Genomic DNA, 18,154 nt, shown 5'->3' with positions numbered 1-18,154 from the left:
GTGAGCATCAGGTCCAGCAAAGCTTCACCTCCGGTCAGTCTGTCCAACACCTGGACCAGAAAGTTATCAACACATTCTAGGAGCCTCCTGGACCTCTTGCAACTCGCCATGTGGTCTATCGAGGAGATATCCGGATGGTTGAAGTCCCCCATCAGGACAAGAGCCTGTGAGCACAAAGCCTCCTGCATCTGAAGCAAGAAAGCCTCGTCAACAGTCTCAGAGGTAGCATGGTTTCCCTGTGTAAGCAGGAAACTGTTAGCCTGCCAGACCTGATGCTGGAGGTACAGTCACAGTATCACCTCCACATCACTGCAGAGTACCAGCAAAGTTTCCTCCATTGCAGACTATCCTTCTTTGCCAGCCTTTTCCCGGATGGGCTTTCTAGAACAGTTGCTTATTGGTATCCCTTTTTGGATACCAATAGCTTCAGGTTGCTTCACCTGAAGGTTGAGACTGTGCACCATGACACTGCCAAGAGACCTGCTTTTTGTCCCCAGGAAAGGACATAGGTTGGATGTTCTGGGTAGGCAACTGCTGGACATCTTCTAAGGTCTTTTTCATTTTTGTGCTCTCTCAAGTGACACTGCAGTCTCTCTGAAACTGCCAAGCAGAGTAGAAATTTACCAATGTTGCTTTGAAAGTAATGCCTTCTATTTACTTCCATGGAAACTAAGCATTGTCACAGTTCCAGCCTGGTTTGGCCTAGTTTCATTATTAATGGGGTGGAGGGATCCACAGACCCATGCCCTGGGAAAGAGGAAAGGCGGGGAAGGGAAAAGGTAGTGAAATGGGTCTAAAAAAAAAAAAACAGCAGCAACAAGATAAAGGAGAAAACTAATTTACTAAATATGATAGCATAATGAGAAATAACACAGTATAATGCAATATAATTGGAATTGAAGCTAATAAATCAAATAAATGAGTGTCCAAAACTGAAGGCCTTACTCTAATGCTTTAGACAAGATGGCTAGGGAGTACACATTGCAGAGACAAGCAGAAAAAGAGAAGGCAGTCTTGCAACTCCCAGTTTTATCTCTCCCTGTTAATGGAAATATGGAATAATGGAGACTTCTGGGAGCTGTAGTTCTTCTTTTGTGAGGCAGGTACCCAAAACTATCAACAGTCCACGGAACTGCAGCAGTAACTCTTTAGCTCCCAGTGCTTTACATGATGTTATGATGTAGAATACTGGTAACAAAAAATCATAAAACCACAACAAACACATACAGAGAGCATAATAATACTATTTCATAAACTCAACTACAAAACACTATTTTTCAACAGTCACCACCATTAGCCAGTGACAAACAAGAGCCTGCATGCCTATGCAGTACATTGGCTTTCATATTCATTCTTTTTCAAGGTCTCATAGATAAATGCTCATGTCTCTTTGGGCATGCTCAGTGGTCAGTACCCACCTATTTCTTCCCCTTTTTTCACCATCAGCTTCATCACTGAAATCTTTGTCTCAGTTCCACCCGCTTTTCCCCTGTTTGGAAGATTTCCATTGCTTATCAGGCCACAGTGAGCCACTTTTTAAAAACAATGTATGTGGAACCCAAGGAAAATGTCCTGATATATTTTGAGACAAAATACAGAAGTATTCTGTTGTGACTCCAGCACTTCTCGTGAGGCAAAATCATTGAGGCAAAAGATAAAATATTCTATTATGTTCCCAGTGCAAAGTTACTGAGGAAAAACAAGGCTGTTCACTACTAAAGCTGAAATGGAAATTTTTAGAACTATCACTTATGGATTCCTTTTGCTAAGCTAAAACATTCGTTCTTAAACTAATGTACTAATCCCTATTGCTAAGCAAACCTACCTATATCAAAACCACAGGATGTCTATAGCCCAACCTCCTGCTCAAATTAGAATCAGGTGTGTGATCAGACCAGGTTGCTCAGGGTTTTATCCAGTCAGGTCACGAAAACCTACAAGGACAGAGACTGTACAAGCTCTCTGAACAATCGGTTCCATTTGTTTGCCTGTTCTCACTATATCCAGGCTGAATCTCTCATTTCATGTCTGCTGTCTCTCCTCCCATCACACACTACCATGAAGAACCAGTTTCTACCTACTTGGAAACCTCCTTGTAGGTACTGGAAGGCTGCTACTAGGTCCCCTACAAAGCCTTCTCTTTTCCAGACAACCTGTGCTTTAGCCCCTGACAACCTTTCTCAATAGTTCATCAATATCTTGTACTAGGAGAGTATCAGTACTGAACACAGTAGTCTAGATAAGGCCTAACAAACTGCACAAAGGAGGATAATAGCTTTCCCCAGCATTTGCCATAGAGCCTTAATTGTGACCCCTACTTCTATCCTGCAATACCACAGTCCTGGTACTACAGGCTGGTGACAGACAACAGTCTTTTACACAGTTGTTAGTGTACCCTCTAGCCATAGTATGATCTGATAGCTTTCTGAGGTTCTCTAAGCTAATATTAATATATTGCTGCAACACAGGTATATAGGGGAAGCTGTAAGGATACTCAGTACTCATTTTTCCATGTCATCAGGAAAGTGAAACAGCCATATCCTTGGGAAGATCACGGACAGTTCACTGCATAGTAACATCTATTAACGTAATCTGTTTGCATGAAATTTCTACAGCAGATCATCCTATGTTTATCACCACATCTTGCTCTACACTTTTTATGAAAGGAAACTACATCTCAAAAAGAACATTACTAATATTTACTTCCATAAAAAAGGATAAACCAGACATTAAAAGGAACTCCACAAACCTATCTATATTTAGCCCTTCTTTTGTATGGCTCAGCAGACTGTTTTTTAAGGCAGTTGGCTCTGAAAGAAAATCCTGGAGACTTTGGAATGGAACTGGCATCTGAAAGTGTGCTCTGAATGATCATGCCCTCAAAGAATTTCTAAAATACTCCTGCTTGACATAAGAAATAGTAACATGAGGCTACACAACATACAGAGAATTTGGAGAGGATTATTTTGACCTAATGGCCTCCCTTCATACATCACCATCATAAAGTTATTGGGAGAACTGGTAATGTAATTCTCCCTTGGCCTCCCTTTGCCTGCTCTTACTCTTCAGCTGTGACAGAAAGATGATTCAGAGCGCCATGATGAAGGTTAAAAATATTTGGGTTTTCGTTCTGTTTGTGTGTATGTGTGTATTTTTTCTTGGAGTTTGATTGCCAACAGTCTGTTGTGTTATCTCAACTGAGAAGGTAGTCCAGAGATGGTCGGAGGGAGGAGATGAATACTTAAGCCAATATAGGGACCAAATGAAAAATATGTATATCTGATCTAAGAAATGTTTCTCCTTTTTTTACTTTTTTTTCAGACGCTAAATTCTGTGCAGATTTAATAAACTATCAAGTCACTGCCTTCTTTTCAGGTTTTACATAGTTTATTTCACTTGAACTCAAACTACTGCATATCAAGTCAGGTTTCACATAGAAAATAAGGGTATCAAATAAAACAGGGTGCACCCAACAGAGCAAAAGTATGTACAGCAGGAAAGCCAGAGTAATGGTGTTTTCCTTATGAAAAAGGAAACTCAGATTACTGGTTCCAGAACCATGGTGTTCTTTTCAGAATCTTTGATCTAGACATCTGTAGAAAGAAAAAACATAAGGCATGATGAATATTTAGTAACAAATCCAAGGGTCAAGAAGTTGTAGAGAATGAGTTGTAACAGTCTTTTTTCATTGACAATAGGTACTTTCAGTTGCATTCAGATTTGGGATGCTGTGAGAACTGCAGTCCAATTGGTACATGATGGAATTAAAGACAGAGCAGAAGTGGCTGCTTTGCTTGCTTACGGCCAGTTCTCAGTTCCAGCTGTTTCAGCTGTTCCCATCTTGAAAGCCTATTAACACTAACCTGAACTGCAAGGGGAACTGTATTCTCTTGCTGTGCGGTCATCTGTAGGAGCAAAAAGAGAATGCATGGTGAGTCTCAGAACTACATAGTAAAATAATGCCAAGCTTCTTTCTCTTTAACGCAACCATCCCACTCTCCTTATTTTCCCCTCTTTAGGGTGTGAATATAGGAACAAAAAAATGTCTAGAATTTTCCTTTATTTGTCTCCACTCCAGCTATAAAAGATCCTATTATCCAGTGTGATAATCCAAAAGTAATGCCACTTATTTTATTATGTTGGCTCACAATGTCAGAGGCAGATGGTGGTGATACAGCAGTTGAGGTTGAACCTTGCTGCCAATATTCTGTTACATTTTGTTGCCACGTGACAGAGGGGCAATAGAGGGGCAGTCTGACAAATGGCATCTGACACTGAAGTGCGTATGGAGAAAAGGTGTGGAATTGATTTCTCCATTAAGAAAAAATTGCACTCATTGATATTTATTGACACTTGCTGAATGGTTATGGAGACCAAACAGCAGATGTTAGCGTGGTGAGGTAGTGGGAGATGCATTTTAACACTGGGGACAACGACAGTAGATCACCTCTGATGGTGCAGGTTTTTATGAGTGTAGCATGCAGACTCTTGTTCACCACTGGAAAAAATGCCCAGCCAATGGTGGAGACTGAAAAACGGTGCTTTGTAGCTAAGGATTTGCTCTTTCAAATAGTATTATTGTGCTCTTTGTATCTGTTTTAGTTTCCATGGATATAAATAGGAGGCATTACTTTCAGAGTGACTTACATAATAAAACATGTTTTTTAAAGAGAAAGCCTTTTGGTAGGTTTTCCCAATAGCCTTGTTTTTTATTGATAATCAGTATATTCCTGTCTTGTAACAAGCACAAAAATTTTGATGAAAGATGAGATAGCAAAGAGAGAGCATACTAGGTCACAGTACTTATTTCTGCGAAGACTGAATTAAGAATCCTCCTCTTCTTCTTGAAATGGTATGGGAAGGGAGAGCAAGAATGGAATTCAGTATTCAACATGTAGACATATGGTTCAGCTTTCTAAATCTCCAGTAGTACTTTTGCATATTTCTCTCAAATTCTTTTCAAATAATTCTTGTTATTGTGTGTGCTGTCTCATACTGAGTGTGGAGAGGTAGAGGCCAAGAATGAATTCAAGATCTCTGGGCTTAGTTCATTTAGAGCTTCAAGGAACTTATACAAGTTGTAGTGATATTGTTGAACTTGCTAATGCTCTTTGATGGATAGCCCAGTAGTTTGTTTAGATAGGGGGGAGAGTCTGTTCTTTGTACCAAGTAGATAAGGGAAGTTCTGCTTTGAATCAGATGATAGTTTTGTAAAACCATTGTGAAAGTATTGTGCAATCAAGGTAAGAAGCTAGCTGAGCAGCCATGAAGACCAGGTTCAACCAGAAGACGACTACTGATGATGACCAGAGACCCCAAAAGACTACCACCAGAGAAGTCTCATCATGTGCAAGGAGGCAGAATCCTATGTTAATGATTTTGGGAGAAGTATTGAATACGTATGTACTGCTTGGGAAAACATTTGCATATGTAACACAAGTAATGTATATAGGCTGAAGATACTTTGTACAAAACATGCATAGTAGGCAGAGATGATCCACCATGCATCCAGAGCCAAAAATAAATAATGCCTGCTTTTGAAAACTCCAACTTGAGTCTTAAGGTAACAGGCTAAGAAATTATTTTCCTATTATCCTCTAGAATATGACAGAACCTACTTGTGGGCTGGACTGTTATACTATACCTGAAAAGCATAGAACTTAATTCTGCCTTCTGATCAATTAAGGTGTAAGTCATGTGCATTCCAACTTCATTGATTTTAAATAAATGTCTAAATATTTTCAAGAGAGCTAAGGAGTGAAAGAAGACATGGTAAACTGACAGAGAAGCTTTCTTTCCACAGAGACATATCTTGAAGTTAGAACAATTTTTTTAAAAAGCAGTCATTTTGAATATCCACCCCAAAACATAACCTCAGTGTCCAGCAGTCTCACTTCAAGGAACAGGAACATAAAAGAAAGTGATTCTCAAACTTAAATGTAGAAGTTCTGTACAGAGGAAAACCAAGCTTGAAATTGAAGGAGGAAGTACACTGGACTAAGGGATGCAAGTGGAACAAATGACATAGACTGCACTGTGTTTGAGTGGGAGGTAAGATAGTGACTCTTCTCCAATACCTGTGAAATCTCACCTGGTTTATAGTAGTCATAGACATGCACTGTGGCTGGTTTCAGGTTCTGTATTTCATTATCTTGTTCCACTGATATGTTAAGATTCAGAGAAGTCTTGTCCAGCTAGAAAGAAGGACAGATACTGGCTATCTCAAAGTCATGTGCATTCCAACTTCATTCCCTCTGCATCAAAGATTTCCTTCTCCACTTCTCCAGATTCTTTCATCCTCTTTCTCTTTTGCCAATTTTGAGTTGTATGACTATCCTAGAGATTTGTATTTTCTGATCTCTAAAGTCCCAACACAAAATACTGCTGTTGTTATTATGAGATTCTCAAAACAAAGTATTTCTGCTGCACAGCAACTACTTTAGTACTACTTGACTGAGCAGATCTATGTGGTCTTCCTCTTACCTCTTCCAAGTAGATTGTGACTTTGTCTGGTTTTATCTCTGCCTTTTTCACCAAGAGTACATTCTCCAACTATGCAGGAAGACAAGAGAATTTGTTTTGTTAGCATCAGCTCATTAGCCTTGCCTGATGTCTCACATATAGCTTTGTCAGCACACCACTGCTGATTATGGCACTTAGCCTAGACACGGGAGAGCCCGCCTTCTCTAACTGTAAGGGCCTGTATTTGCTAGGAGCACACAAAAGACTTTCTTAGATTTGGAACAAATGTCCTTTACCTATGATCCTAATTGAAGCACTTGTAGCAAAGGTAAAGCCATTAAGTAGGAAAATATGATGGATCTTCTAGTAATCTCCTAGAACAATGAAACATGTCACTGAAAGATTCTATGGGATTCAACAGTGCTTTATGGAGTATTCCTCCAAATGACAATAGTGAGAAATTTCAGTGCACCCCAGTAGCTCTAATGAGGTGGTTTTCAGCTCCTTTCTAGCTTCTTACCTCATACGTGCTTCGTACTACTAAATATGACAAACTACACAATCAGTTTAGCAAGTAGAAAATTGTCTTGTGGAATAGCCTACTGTATCTGCACTTGCTTAGTTTATTTAACTAACTAACTAACCAAAGTAAGATAACTTCATAGTAACTATTATACTCCAGCAGTTCTTAGAGGTTTGGGTATTTCTGGCTGAGATACATCTGGAAAGTACATCTTCATATCTTCAGGGAAGGCCAGAAGAAAAAGTCTTACCTCTTTCACAGACTTTTTCATAGGAATGAATCCTGACAGCATATCCACCTCCACCAGGGCCATATTACTAGTTTCACGGTCCCCAGTGTAGCTGAAAAAAGGCAGGAGAGAAACGCATTAGATGGGAAACTCGTCACAACATTTACAGAATATCATGATAAACTTTAGTCCAAATTCTGTTCTGCTCTACAGTGATGTGAAAGCACAGCTGCTTACATAAAGGGGAAAAAAATCTCATTGCCCCAACTAGCTCAATATGGAGAAAGACTGTGCAGCAAATGTACACACTGCTCTGCAGTGAGATGGAACTTATCTTTGATATTATAGATTAAGAGTGAACGGGTCTCCCATTCTCTTGTCTTCTCACTCAATAAAAGGAAGATGTTGGCATTGTTCTCTTTCAGGACAGTAGGGCATGAAGAATACGAATCAAAACACACTGGTTCAGACCATGCCCCCAAATTCTCCCTGTACTGGGAACTCTGGTTCTTGAGAACACTGTTGTCTCATCTGCCAGTGCTCTAGGAACTGCTGTGCTGCACAGTGCTGAGATAGTTAGGCTATGGAAACCACTGCCAGTGTGTTCCTTTGCTTTCCCAGGCCTTAGCTCTCTCTTCATTATCTTCTTTGAATCTACAGAGAAGGCAGTCTGTCCCGGTGTTTGCCAAAAATAGGAGATATCTGGGGGGTTCTTGTCATACTGTGGAAGCTCTCACTGTTTTCTGGTTAAGGAAAAGCACCAGAGAATCCCATACCTAACAGATAAGTGGATGTCAAACTGTTTCCTGACACCATCACATTCTCGTGTTACTGTTTCCACATCCAGGAGGAAGACAACTTCAGCTTTTGGTGGCGGCGTGTTATAGTAGAGAGTGCTCTGGTGGAAAAGGAACAATGTCTGTCAAGTATTCCAGAACTTTTCTGCATGAACCAAAGGTCTATTTGTGCCTCCAGCTTTTAACAAACTGATAACCAGTAAGTAACACAGCTTGCTCCAGCTGTTCTTTCTGTCCAGACATGCTGTGTTGAGCCCATAGGTCTCATACAGCCTCCAAATGTAGCCCTAAGTTTGAAGGCTCAGATATCTGTAATCCAAGGTCTCATTCAGTCCAACATTGTCCTTATTGAAGAAAAAAAAAAAAGGCTTGAGAAAGCACGTTAGCTAAAACACTGCCCATGAAGAGAAAGAAGCAAAATCCTTTATAGAACGTGAGGCTATAGCATTTGCTTAGATCAAAAACTCACTTATAGAGTTAGCAGCAAAACTTAACAGCTCTGTTTCTTATATATACTCACCTGTATGTAGACACAGCCACTGCCAGTTGCCTGTACTGTGTACATCCCTGGGACTTCAAGGAGAGATGCTTGATGCAAGACTAGTTTATTATTTTGGTGAACATGAAACTCTAGTGGAGTAGTCTCTTTGCCTTTCACTGTCACCTTTACATCTCTGACCTCATGAGGAATCAGGGCTGCATACTGAGCCAGGGCCTGCAGGCTAATGACTGTATCCTGAAGGGAAAGAGAAACTCACTTTCCTATGCAGTAAAGCAGTACAAGATCCAGCAATCTAAATCAGGCACAACAGGTAAAAATACATATCTAATGGCCCTGAATCATGCTCTGATACAACTGGGGTATATACCAGTGAGTTCACAGGCTTCTGGATAACTTCTGTATGTTGGTGAGCGTGGCTTCTGAGCCCTGGGACTAGCAGTTCTAGTCCTTGGTGATTCCAATTACACCATGAAAAAACAAACAAACAAAAACCTTCCCCACAGAATTCTCCTTCCAAAGCAGGGCTCATGTATGCCTCTCTGCAAAGGATGGATCTGGAGAGACATGCACACACACAACACACACACATCACTCTATGTACAGTATCTCTCTTCTTCCCCCATAACTTTCTCCAGATTGTTACCTGTGTGGAAGCAAATCCCCCAAGAGCATTTCTTTGTTTACTGAGCCAGTGCACAAGCTTGCTGACTGCACTTTCATTGACAGCAAAATCTGGTTTGGAAACATGAGCCAGAAGAATGTAGGCTACTATCTCAATCATAGAGGAAGATTCTTCACCACTGGAATCTGATGTCAGACGCCCTGCTGATGCATAGAGAAAAAAAGTGTAGAAGAGAAGAACTTTAGACCCTTATGAACATCAGTTCATCCTGCCCTTCTGTATCTGGAGGAGTGGCAGTTTCCTTTACAACACCAGAAGTGGCTGCAATTTTCTGGAGAAACAGAAGCCAATCTTTCCAGTGGTTTTTGTTCTCTGAAAATATGTTAGACTCCAGTTCTTCCTCTGGAAGCACAGAGAGATCCAGGCTGCAGATGTGACCCCAAATTCTCATTCTTCTAAGAAACAGTTCTGCTAGAAACTGATTGATTCTGAACACAAGCTTTTTGTTAAAAGTGCAGTCCTGGTTTTATTTGGCTATGTGTATACTCAAAGCTATGTCCTGTGGCAGAGATGAACTAGTTTTCATACACCATATTCCAAGCTATGATGAGGAAGCCACTCTCATTATTACTATGTATCCAGGCACTGCTTCCTCAGTGATAAGCTGTGAGTATATCAGCTCTTGGATTGTAACTGTAGCTCACATTACGGTCATTAAGTGGAGAACGCGTAGGTTGACTTTAAGAGACCAGGGACCAATGTGTACAGCATGGGGAATAAATAGGAGGAACTAGACATCTGTGTGTTGTCACAGAGCCATATTCTCACTACGATCATGAAGACATGGTGTGACAGCTTGTATGACTAGAATGTTGTCATGGATGCCTATGTACCTTTTAGGAAAGATAAGTCAGCAAGGCAAGGTGATAGAGTTGTTCTTTATGTGAGAGAGCAACAGGAATGTACCTAGGGATGAATTGTGAATGAGTTGAGAACTTATGGATAGGAATTTAGGGGTAGACTATCATGGGAGACACTGGAAAACAGGAAATTCCATATTAACATGAGAAAAAAATTATTTACTTTGAGGCTGACAGAGCACTGAAACAAGGTAACCAGACAGGTTGCAGAGTCTCTTTCCCTGAAGATTTTCAAAACCCATTTAGACTCTTTGCTCTGCAGACTACTCAAGGAAATCTGCTTTAGTAGGGGGATTAGATTAGATGACCTCCAAAGGTCCCTTCCAACTCCTACAATTCCATGATTCTGTGAATCCAAAGAGAAGAAATCCAAATTTTTGAAAGGCAACAACTTACCAGTTTCTTTCTCTAATTTATCCAGAAGCTCCTGTCTCATCTCCACATCCTCAGTCAGTGTGAACACATAAGCCATCAAGGCCTTGACATAAAGGTTAGTCTCATCAAATTTAACATTTTTAAGACAACGTAAGGCATTATTCAGCATTGTATCCTGAGAAAGGGATTGAAAGAAAATTTCCAAATATATCAACAATCCTTAAGTATTACAACTATGTCTTCCCTGCAAGCCCTGCATCATTTTCAGTGACAACTGTTCCCCTACGATTAGTTGGGAATCACAGATACTCTGCTTGCTGCAAATCAGGTCAATGACAGTAAGAACACATTATCCATGTTAAAAGACCCAAAAGAGTTCAAATGTGGCTTACATTCTTCTCCACTTGGAGCTCCAGAAGGGCAGCAGCAATATAGGCTGTTAATGAGAGTGTATCATCCACACCACCCTGTAAATCACACAGACAGACAAAAATGAACATTGCTTGCCTCCAAACATTATGCGAACTGTGATTGTTTAACTACTGAAACTGCCTATGGATAACATAACTACCAGAGTATAGTAGCATGCCTGTGGGTATTCCTGATATGGTGGTAAGTAATTGATTTATTTTTTTAATATGTTACAAGTAAATACTAGAACAAAGGTTTTACGATACAGGATTTGTATACAAGATGTGAGTTTGTATACAAATCAGTTGATTGCAAGAAGCTATAGGTTAACAAGGGAAAACAGGAATCCAAGAGTCTCTTTTCCCATCAGAGGACAAGCATTCCCAGCAAAGTTCTGCCATCAGAGAGGAGACAAGACTGCATCATAAATGATGCTGTGAGGCATTATTCATACTGATAGCAAAAACTTCGAAGTGCAAAGAGAGGGAACTTTGTTGTGCCCCAAAAGATCTATTCAAACAGAAAGCTCATGTTGAGAAATGCATGGAAATCAGACAAGGATAAAGTCTATAAGGAAGGGAGGAAGGGAGGAAGGGGGGGAGGGACGGATGGAGGGAGGGAGGGAGGGAAGAAGAAAGGAAGGGAGGGAGGAAGGGAGGAAGAAAGGGAGGGAGGGAGGGAGGGAGGGAGGGAGGGAGGAAGGAAGGAAGGACGGACCTTTACTTTGCTAAAATGTCAGCCTGTTTTATTTCAAACTGTGCCTTGTGTTTATTAGGGTGACTTTGCAATCAGACTAGTCTTGATTATTTTTCCCTTTACAGAACATATGAACCCACGTACTGCTGCACTACGTCCAGTTGTTTGGTACTTGAGCATCAGGGCATGTTGTGCATTTTCAGCTACAGTGCAGGGATCAATCTGGGAGTGCCAGGCTCCAGGAAACTTGGTGGGCATACTTGGTGGGCAGTGAAGGGACAATTGTGTCTTCAGATCATTCCATGTTAATGCACAAAGTTAGGCTTATCTGAAGTCTTTATTGTGGATCATAATGAATGAGAAGAGGGACAATCCAGCCAGAGTTTTTTGTACAAGCACTATAGAATACAAATATTTCTCCCTGTACCCTAATGTGCCTTGGCACAATCAGTCATGGTGCCATTTATCTAGAGGAAAAAAAAAATGAGAATGCCCAGTAGAGATAAAAAACTCACGTAGAGGAAATGCATGTTGTTCTAGGCTATGCTTCTGCTCAGGGAAGATGTTCGACTGAGTTAAACCGCATGGTTTGTGCTACTGTGCACAGCAGAAGAGCCTGGGGAAGTGACCCTGTCTCCATATTGTGTTTCTCCCACTCCTACTTCCATCACCATTAGTCATACCTTCAAGTCATTATTGAAGAGCTTCCCCACACTCTGGAAGCAACCATTGGATAACTGATGCTTCTGCAGCCAGAGCACAGCATCCTGCACATGATCTTTGCTGATGTAAATGTAAGAGCTGGCCTGCCCAAAGGACCTGGCCACAAAAGCTGTCAGCCTGTGGGCAGATCACAGATGTCACAGCCAGGAAATAGAATGGATGCTAAGTTTGGGATGACAGCACCAACTCTGGCCACTCACCATGTGTTGCCCTGGGTGTCAGACTTCCCAAAGGCACTGTAGGAGCCATCATCATGTTTGTAGAGCAGCTGACGCTGATAACCTATGAAGACAGGGGCAGAAGCAACTCTTAGTGTGAAAACATGTACCATCTCAAACTGTGCTTTTAGTGTAGGAAGAAGGCTTTTACAGCAAGAGACTTCACCAGCTCCTACAGAGACATTGAGCCAAACCTACTACATCACAATGCCTTGAGCATCCCACAGTATCAGAGTGACAAGAAAAAGTTGCACAGCATCACTGAAGTGTGCCATGCAGCTGCTCTACATTACTAGCTGATTTTGCAGAGTAGGGACATGCTCAGCCATTTCATCTCCCCACACTCTCCAAGCAACACTAACTGACACCTATTGTGAATAGATCCATCCATACGAATGGCTAAGGAGGCTTTTCTCAGAAGGGACAAAGAGAAATCCTAATATGATGTGCTTCACAAAATAAGACACTAGCACTGTATTAAATTTGAATTATATTGGAAATAAGCAAACACTAAATTATTTCTCTGTTATGGCTAACATTTATTCCATTTAGTAGCAACTGTTGCCCTGTTTCCACAAGGAACTGTATCTGCATCAGACTGATAACAGAATGAAATACAGGCATCACAGTAAAATGGAAATAATTACCTACACCCTCCTGAGAAAAGTAGGCTTAGTTCTTCAATAATATCCGGAGACAGAAATAATGATTCTTCAAAAAGATGCTTTACCTTTCTTGAACTCACTTCCTTATACTCAGTGATATCTTTCTTTGGCACAGCTCTGGCATTGCTTCCACTCTTGTCTTGCACTCACACATTAAACAAATGCTCCACACTAGATTTACATTTACAGCACTTTTTTTTTTTTTCCCCCAGAATAGAAGGAAGGACAATGTTTACCAGTTCTCAGGTAATAGAGTGCTGCAACTTCAATATCTGGGTCCAATTGTTTAGTCTTCTTCAAGTACTGGAGTATGAAGATGTTTGGTGCAAACTGAACCATGTTCTGTTCACCACAGCCAAAAGGCATCTTAAGCAGCTGATCTAGATTTTGAAGTGCTGGGCCCATGATATCCCCTAAAATTTGAGTTGGAGGGTAAGGAGAAAGAAAGTATTCAGCGATATACAATTAAAGGACTCCTGCCTTCTCTAAGCTCTACTGGAATCTTGAAAAAGAGGTCCTCATGAAACTGATGTGTGTAATATCACAATTAGATTTCTTCCTGCCTCTCCTGAATAAGTCCAGAATAGCAAAGGAAGAACGTATCATTCTGGGAAGAGGCAAGGAATGCAAAACTTGAGGGGATCTGAGGAAGTGTTAAGAGAACTGTCATTCCTGAGGTATCAAGGAGGGAAAAGAATTATAGAGGCAAGCCAGATGATAAGCTGGAGGGATGTTTTTGGTTGCTTTAGGTGGATGATTGAGAGACATCAAGAGGAGATATCCTGTTTTGCTCCTTCTTCTCCAGACACCTGGGGATCACCTAAGATCCTTCCATATGAGAGGAATAACTGCTGAAAAAGATTACTTGATATACATTTCTAAGGCTGTCATCACACTCTTCAGTTTATCTTACGAGGAACTGGGTTGGTGCTACATTAAGGCCAAAGCATTGTGCAAGCTTTTTCCACTAGGACCCAAGAGTAAGGAAAGCTTTTATCACCAATCACAGAGAAAGTGGCTCGGCCAGATCCCTCCAGTGTTTCTGCAGGCAGGGTGAGGGAGAATTCTTCAGAGACTGTGTTATCTAAGGAAGGGAAAAGCCAGAAATTTACTCAATGGAAAAATTACCACACTCAATCAAGGCAACCCAAAGGGGACCCAATGAGACTGAGTGTGAAATTGAGTCACATAAGCTGAGATCTGAAAATATGTGCCTCATACAGGAAATGTTGCCAGGCAGAGGATAGATATGAAGAAACTACATATCTACAATCTCAGGCATGGATAGTGCCAGGTGATTGTTCTCGGGGAAATTCTCCCCACCTCTGGGTACCTGCAGTAGCTCCATCCCTTCCATCCTAATAGCAGTCAATGAATTATGTTCCATACCTGTAGCACAGAGAAAGGCGTTTTGGGTCTTCTCTTGTAGTATGCCTCCTGGCTGCAGGTGGAGAAAGAGTAGTTCAGAAGGTAGGAAAGGAAGTCTCCATGCCTCTGTAGGCCTGTCTGCTTCCAAGAAAGATCTAAACTTCCTCTTGCTAATAGCTTCATGGGACTGTCCCCAGGTATTCTCCATCATTGATCTGACTAACCTTCACAATCAAAGGTTTTATCACTGTGTCTGTCTTTCCTTGCAACGGTGTCACAGCAACCCTGTTATCACACAGATTATGTGAATCTTCTGCCACACTGCTCACAGTGACATTCACTTTGCCTGCAAGAAGCACAAGAATGCATCACTGAGCACTTGCAGCAGAGTTCTGTACGTACAGGTGATGGGATCAGACAAAGGGGCAGGCAAATTTCACACCTCCTCCCACTAGCTACCACACATCCCTCTGCTTAACCTCACCCAGTCTAGTGGCAGTCACATTCCACACAAAGATTTTTGCTTCGTTGGCACAGAGGCAGCTGGTGAATTGGCAGCCTGGACAGGCATCCACCTTTAGTTCTGGAGTCTCAATGAGGGTGGTGTGCACCTGAGTGTGTTGAGGTGTACAAACATACATTGGCACAGAATTAGTACCAGGCACTGATCAAAAGAACAAACATCACGAGTCACAAAAGATGAGACTGTGCTTTGTGTCCCAGATACCAGTATATAGCTAATAGCTTGCCTTTAGGCTCGTGCTCTTGCTCTAACAAAGGCTATGGGACTGGGAAATACTCACTTGGATACAGTCCTTGAGGTAGTTGAAGACGGTGGCTTTCAGGCTGAAAATCTCTCCTTGGATCACAGAGTATGGCAGAGACAGGTCTACAAAGAAAGGCTGGAAGACCCTAAGTGTAGCTAAATGAGAAAGCCCAAAGCCACTATCAGCAACACAGAAGATATTGGCATTCCATTCTGTAATAGTGTCAGGTACAGTAACTTGGAAAGATGCTTGACCTTCACCACTACAACAGGAAGAGAGAGAGAACTTGATTAGAAGTAGTCAGAAGTTTCCAAAGATCTCTGAAAAAGGCAGGCAGAGGCTATTACCAACCTGACTGGGACCAAATCCCATATCCAAGTTTCTGGGAAATATGTCCGTGGTTTGGGCTTCTTTGTGTCATCTGACTGAGGTACAAGATTGGCATGAACAACAGGACTGTCTGCAGAAAAGCAAGTAATACATCAGAAAATAGTGTAAGTCACAACAGGTGAAATTACTTCTTCATTCATAGGCAATCTAGCACAAACCATAAATAATCTGTGTATACAGGGTTAGCTTTTCAGTGAGAGTATGTCACAGGATCTGTATCTATAAGGAATACAGTTTTAGGGAGAGAGAGGTGAATGGACTTTGGTCTGAGGCTCAGACTGACAAATCCAGCAAGTTATGGTGTGGAATACGACGGAGACAGAATACTTAATTGGAGTCACACCATTTTAAGCAGTCTGTGAAAATACTTGTGGAGAGCAAGCTACATATTCTGTGAAGACTACAGAATCCAAGGACAGCTAATAAGGGACACAGATTTGAGCTTTTAACTATTACTGATTAACTGGGTTACCTAGACAGGACACAAGCATAATTTCTTTCATACACACAAAAAAGAGAAACACAGCAGCGTGGAATTCAGACGTCTCAGCAGCAGCCTGGCCAGGATTAGGACAGGAGAGTCCCCTCACTCAATGAGTTTGAAATTTTCATTCCTTACCCACAATACTGTCTTTATTAGACAACATCTTTCTCTCAAAGTTTTGTTGCATACAGGAAACTGGTTTCTTGATTTTAGTATTGGTTAATATTTTCATGCGCAATAGCTGGGAAAACAGTAAAGAGAGTAAATCAGTGGTAAATAACAGGCAATAAGGAATGTTGAAAATATCTTGAGATATTTTCATATTATAGCAAGTTTCATAACACGGTTGTTGGTAACTGAACAACTTGTAGCTGAAACACTTTAAAATTCTGCTTGTTTGTATACATATACATAGACATTGAGAGCAGCCTTGCAGACAAGGACTTGAGGGTTCTGGTTGATAAGAAATTGGACACGAGCCGGCAGTGTGTGCTTCCAGCCTGGAAGGCCAGCTGTATCTATCCTGGGCTGCACCAAAAGACGTATGGACAGCAGGGCAAGGGAGCTAATCATCCCCCTCTACTCTGCCCTTGTGAGGCCCTGTCTGGAGTACTGCATTCAGGTCTGGGGCCCTCAGCACAAGAAAGACAGGGAGGTGTTAGAGCAGGTCAAGAGTAAAGTCATAAAGATGATCAAAGGAAGAAACACTTCTCCCTTGAAGAAAGGCAGAGGGAGTTGGGATTATTCAGCCTGGAGAAGAGAAGGACCTGTGGAGACCACATTGTGGCCTCCCAGTAAGTGAGAGGAGCCTATAAGCAGGAAGCTGACCGATTTTTTATATGGTCTGATAGTAATAGGACAAACGGGAATGGCTTTAAACTAAAAGAGGGGATATGTAGTCTAGATGTTAGGAAGAAATTCTTTCCTCAGAGTGTGATGAGGCTCTAAAACAGATTGTCTAGAGTTGTGGATGCCCCATCTCTGAAGGTGTTCAAAGCCAAGTTGGATGGGGCCCTGGGCAGCCTGATGTAGTGGTTGGTAACCACGGCAGAGAGGAAAGAACTAGGTGATCTTTAAAGTTCCTTCCGTGCCATTCTATTATTCTAAGACTCTGGGCAGTGCATGAGGAATGCTCTGTGCTTACTCCTAAATTTTAACTTCCCCCATAATCCCCAAGTGAGTGTGGGTACACTGGATTAAAACATGACACAGATAACCTGCAGCAATGAATGACAGGGAAGCTGAAGTTTACTAAGACTAAATAGTTGTAGGCATTCAGGATGGCTTAGTGGCAATCACTAGTTCAGGAAAAGTTTGATACAAGTGCAGAGTCTCACCTTAAACAAATTAAAAACATCAGCAACACTTTGGTACCATGGTGCTCCCATCTGAGTCTTTTTAATGAGATTGGATTGCTGGGGCAGACAAGGGTATGCATCAAAGTCTTCCAGGTGATAAGGGAACCCTCGTCCTCCAATTGTAAAACTGTCATCAAAGACCTTCTTATATAACTGCAAAGAAAAAACAGAGGTCTTTATGAGGAACTGGCCAACAAGATTCTGTGAATGAGCCAAATATTTAAACTATAGCCCTATATTTTACATCATAAAGCTCCATAGTTGACTATGGAAGTTGGCACTGACTCATCTTATCTTAAGGACATAAGGCCCAAGGAGTGAATGTAGGCAAGAAGTCCTTAGTCTCAAGATCTTCACCTCTGGCAGTTCAAGCCTTTTAACTCCAAGGTGCAAAATCTGGATAGGATACATCTCAGTTTGAGTGCAAGGCATTGGCATATCTGACTTATAAATTTCATGGGTATTATTTAATATATCTGTTACAAGTAAGTGCTGTGCCTTAGAACAGTATTCCTGTAAAAGAGAACACCAGATCACACTGAGGTGCCTACCTACAGCTGCAGTAAGTCCTTCTGGATTTGGATGTGGCTTCTTTGTAACAGGCTGGCCTACTCTAACTTATCTTACAACTTTGTATGAGGCGT

General features: G+C 41.4%; 1 protein-coding gene across 1 annotated transcript in view; it reads right to left on the bottom strand.

Annotated features, from left to right (window-relative positions):
* Positions 1-3,390: 3,390 nt before the first annotated feature.
* LOC116240945 (alpha-2-macroglobulin-like protein 1) overlaps positions 3,391-18,154 on the bottom strand; it is a 29,569-nt gene continuing 14,805 nt past the window's right edge. Inside the window, exons 17-37 of the mRNA XM_031611520.2 lie at positions 17,490-17,663; positions 16,288-16,393; positions 15,630-15,738; positions 15,315-15,540; positions 14,996-15,122; positions 14,736-14,857; positions 14,533-14,584; positions 14,144-14,227; positions 13,380-13,556; positions 12,461-12,542; positions 12,221-12,377; positions 10,823-10,897; positions 10,452-10,605; positions 9,157-9,338; positions 8,532-8,747; positions 7,991-8,112; positions 7,236-7,326; positions 6,484-6,552; positions 6,092-6,194; positions 3,864-3,905; positions 3,391-3,593 (exon numbers count right to left, since the gene is read on the bottom strand). Of these exons, the coding sequence (XP_031467380.2) occupies positions 3,586-3,593; positions 3,864-3,905; positions 6,092-6,194; positions 6,484-6,552; positions 7,236-7,326; positions 7,991-8,112; positions 8,532-8,747; positions 9,157-9,338; positions 10,452-10,605; positions 10,823-10,897; positions 12,221-12,377; positions 12,461-12,542; positions 13,380-13,556; positions 14,144-14,227; positions 14,533-14,584; positions 14,736-14,857; positions 14,996-15,122; positions 15,315-15,540; positions 15,630-15,738; positions 16,288-16,393; positions 17,490-17,663 (2,478 nt within the window). The 3' untranslated portion in view covers positions 3,391-3,585. The remainder of the gene's footprint in view (positions 3,594-3,863; positions 3,906-6,091; positions 6,195-6,483; positions 6,553-7,235; positions 7,327-7,990; positions 8,113-8,531; positions 8,748-9,156; positions 9,339-10,451; positions 10,606-10,822; positions 10,898-12,220; positions 12,378-12,460; positions 12,543-13,379; positions 13,557-14,143; positions 14,228-14,532; positions 14,585-14,735; positions 14,858-14,995; positions 15,123-15,314; positions 15,541-15,629; positions 15,739-16,287; positions 16,394-17,489; positions 17,664-18,154) is intronic.

This window comes from Phasianus colchicus, chromosome 1, assembly GCF_987193195.1.
Source record: "Phasianus colchicus chromosome 1, bPhaCol1.hap1.1, whole genome shotgun sequence".
NCBI lineage: Eukaryota > Metazoa > Chordata > Aves > Galliformes > Phasianidae > Phasianus > Phasianus colchicus.
Note: the sequence above shows the minus strand (reverse complement) of the source record. Positions and strands in the feature narration are given on the sequence as shown.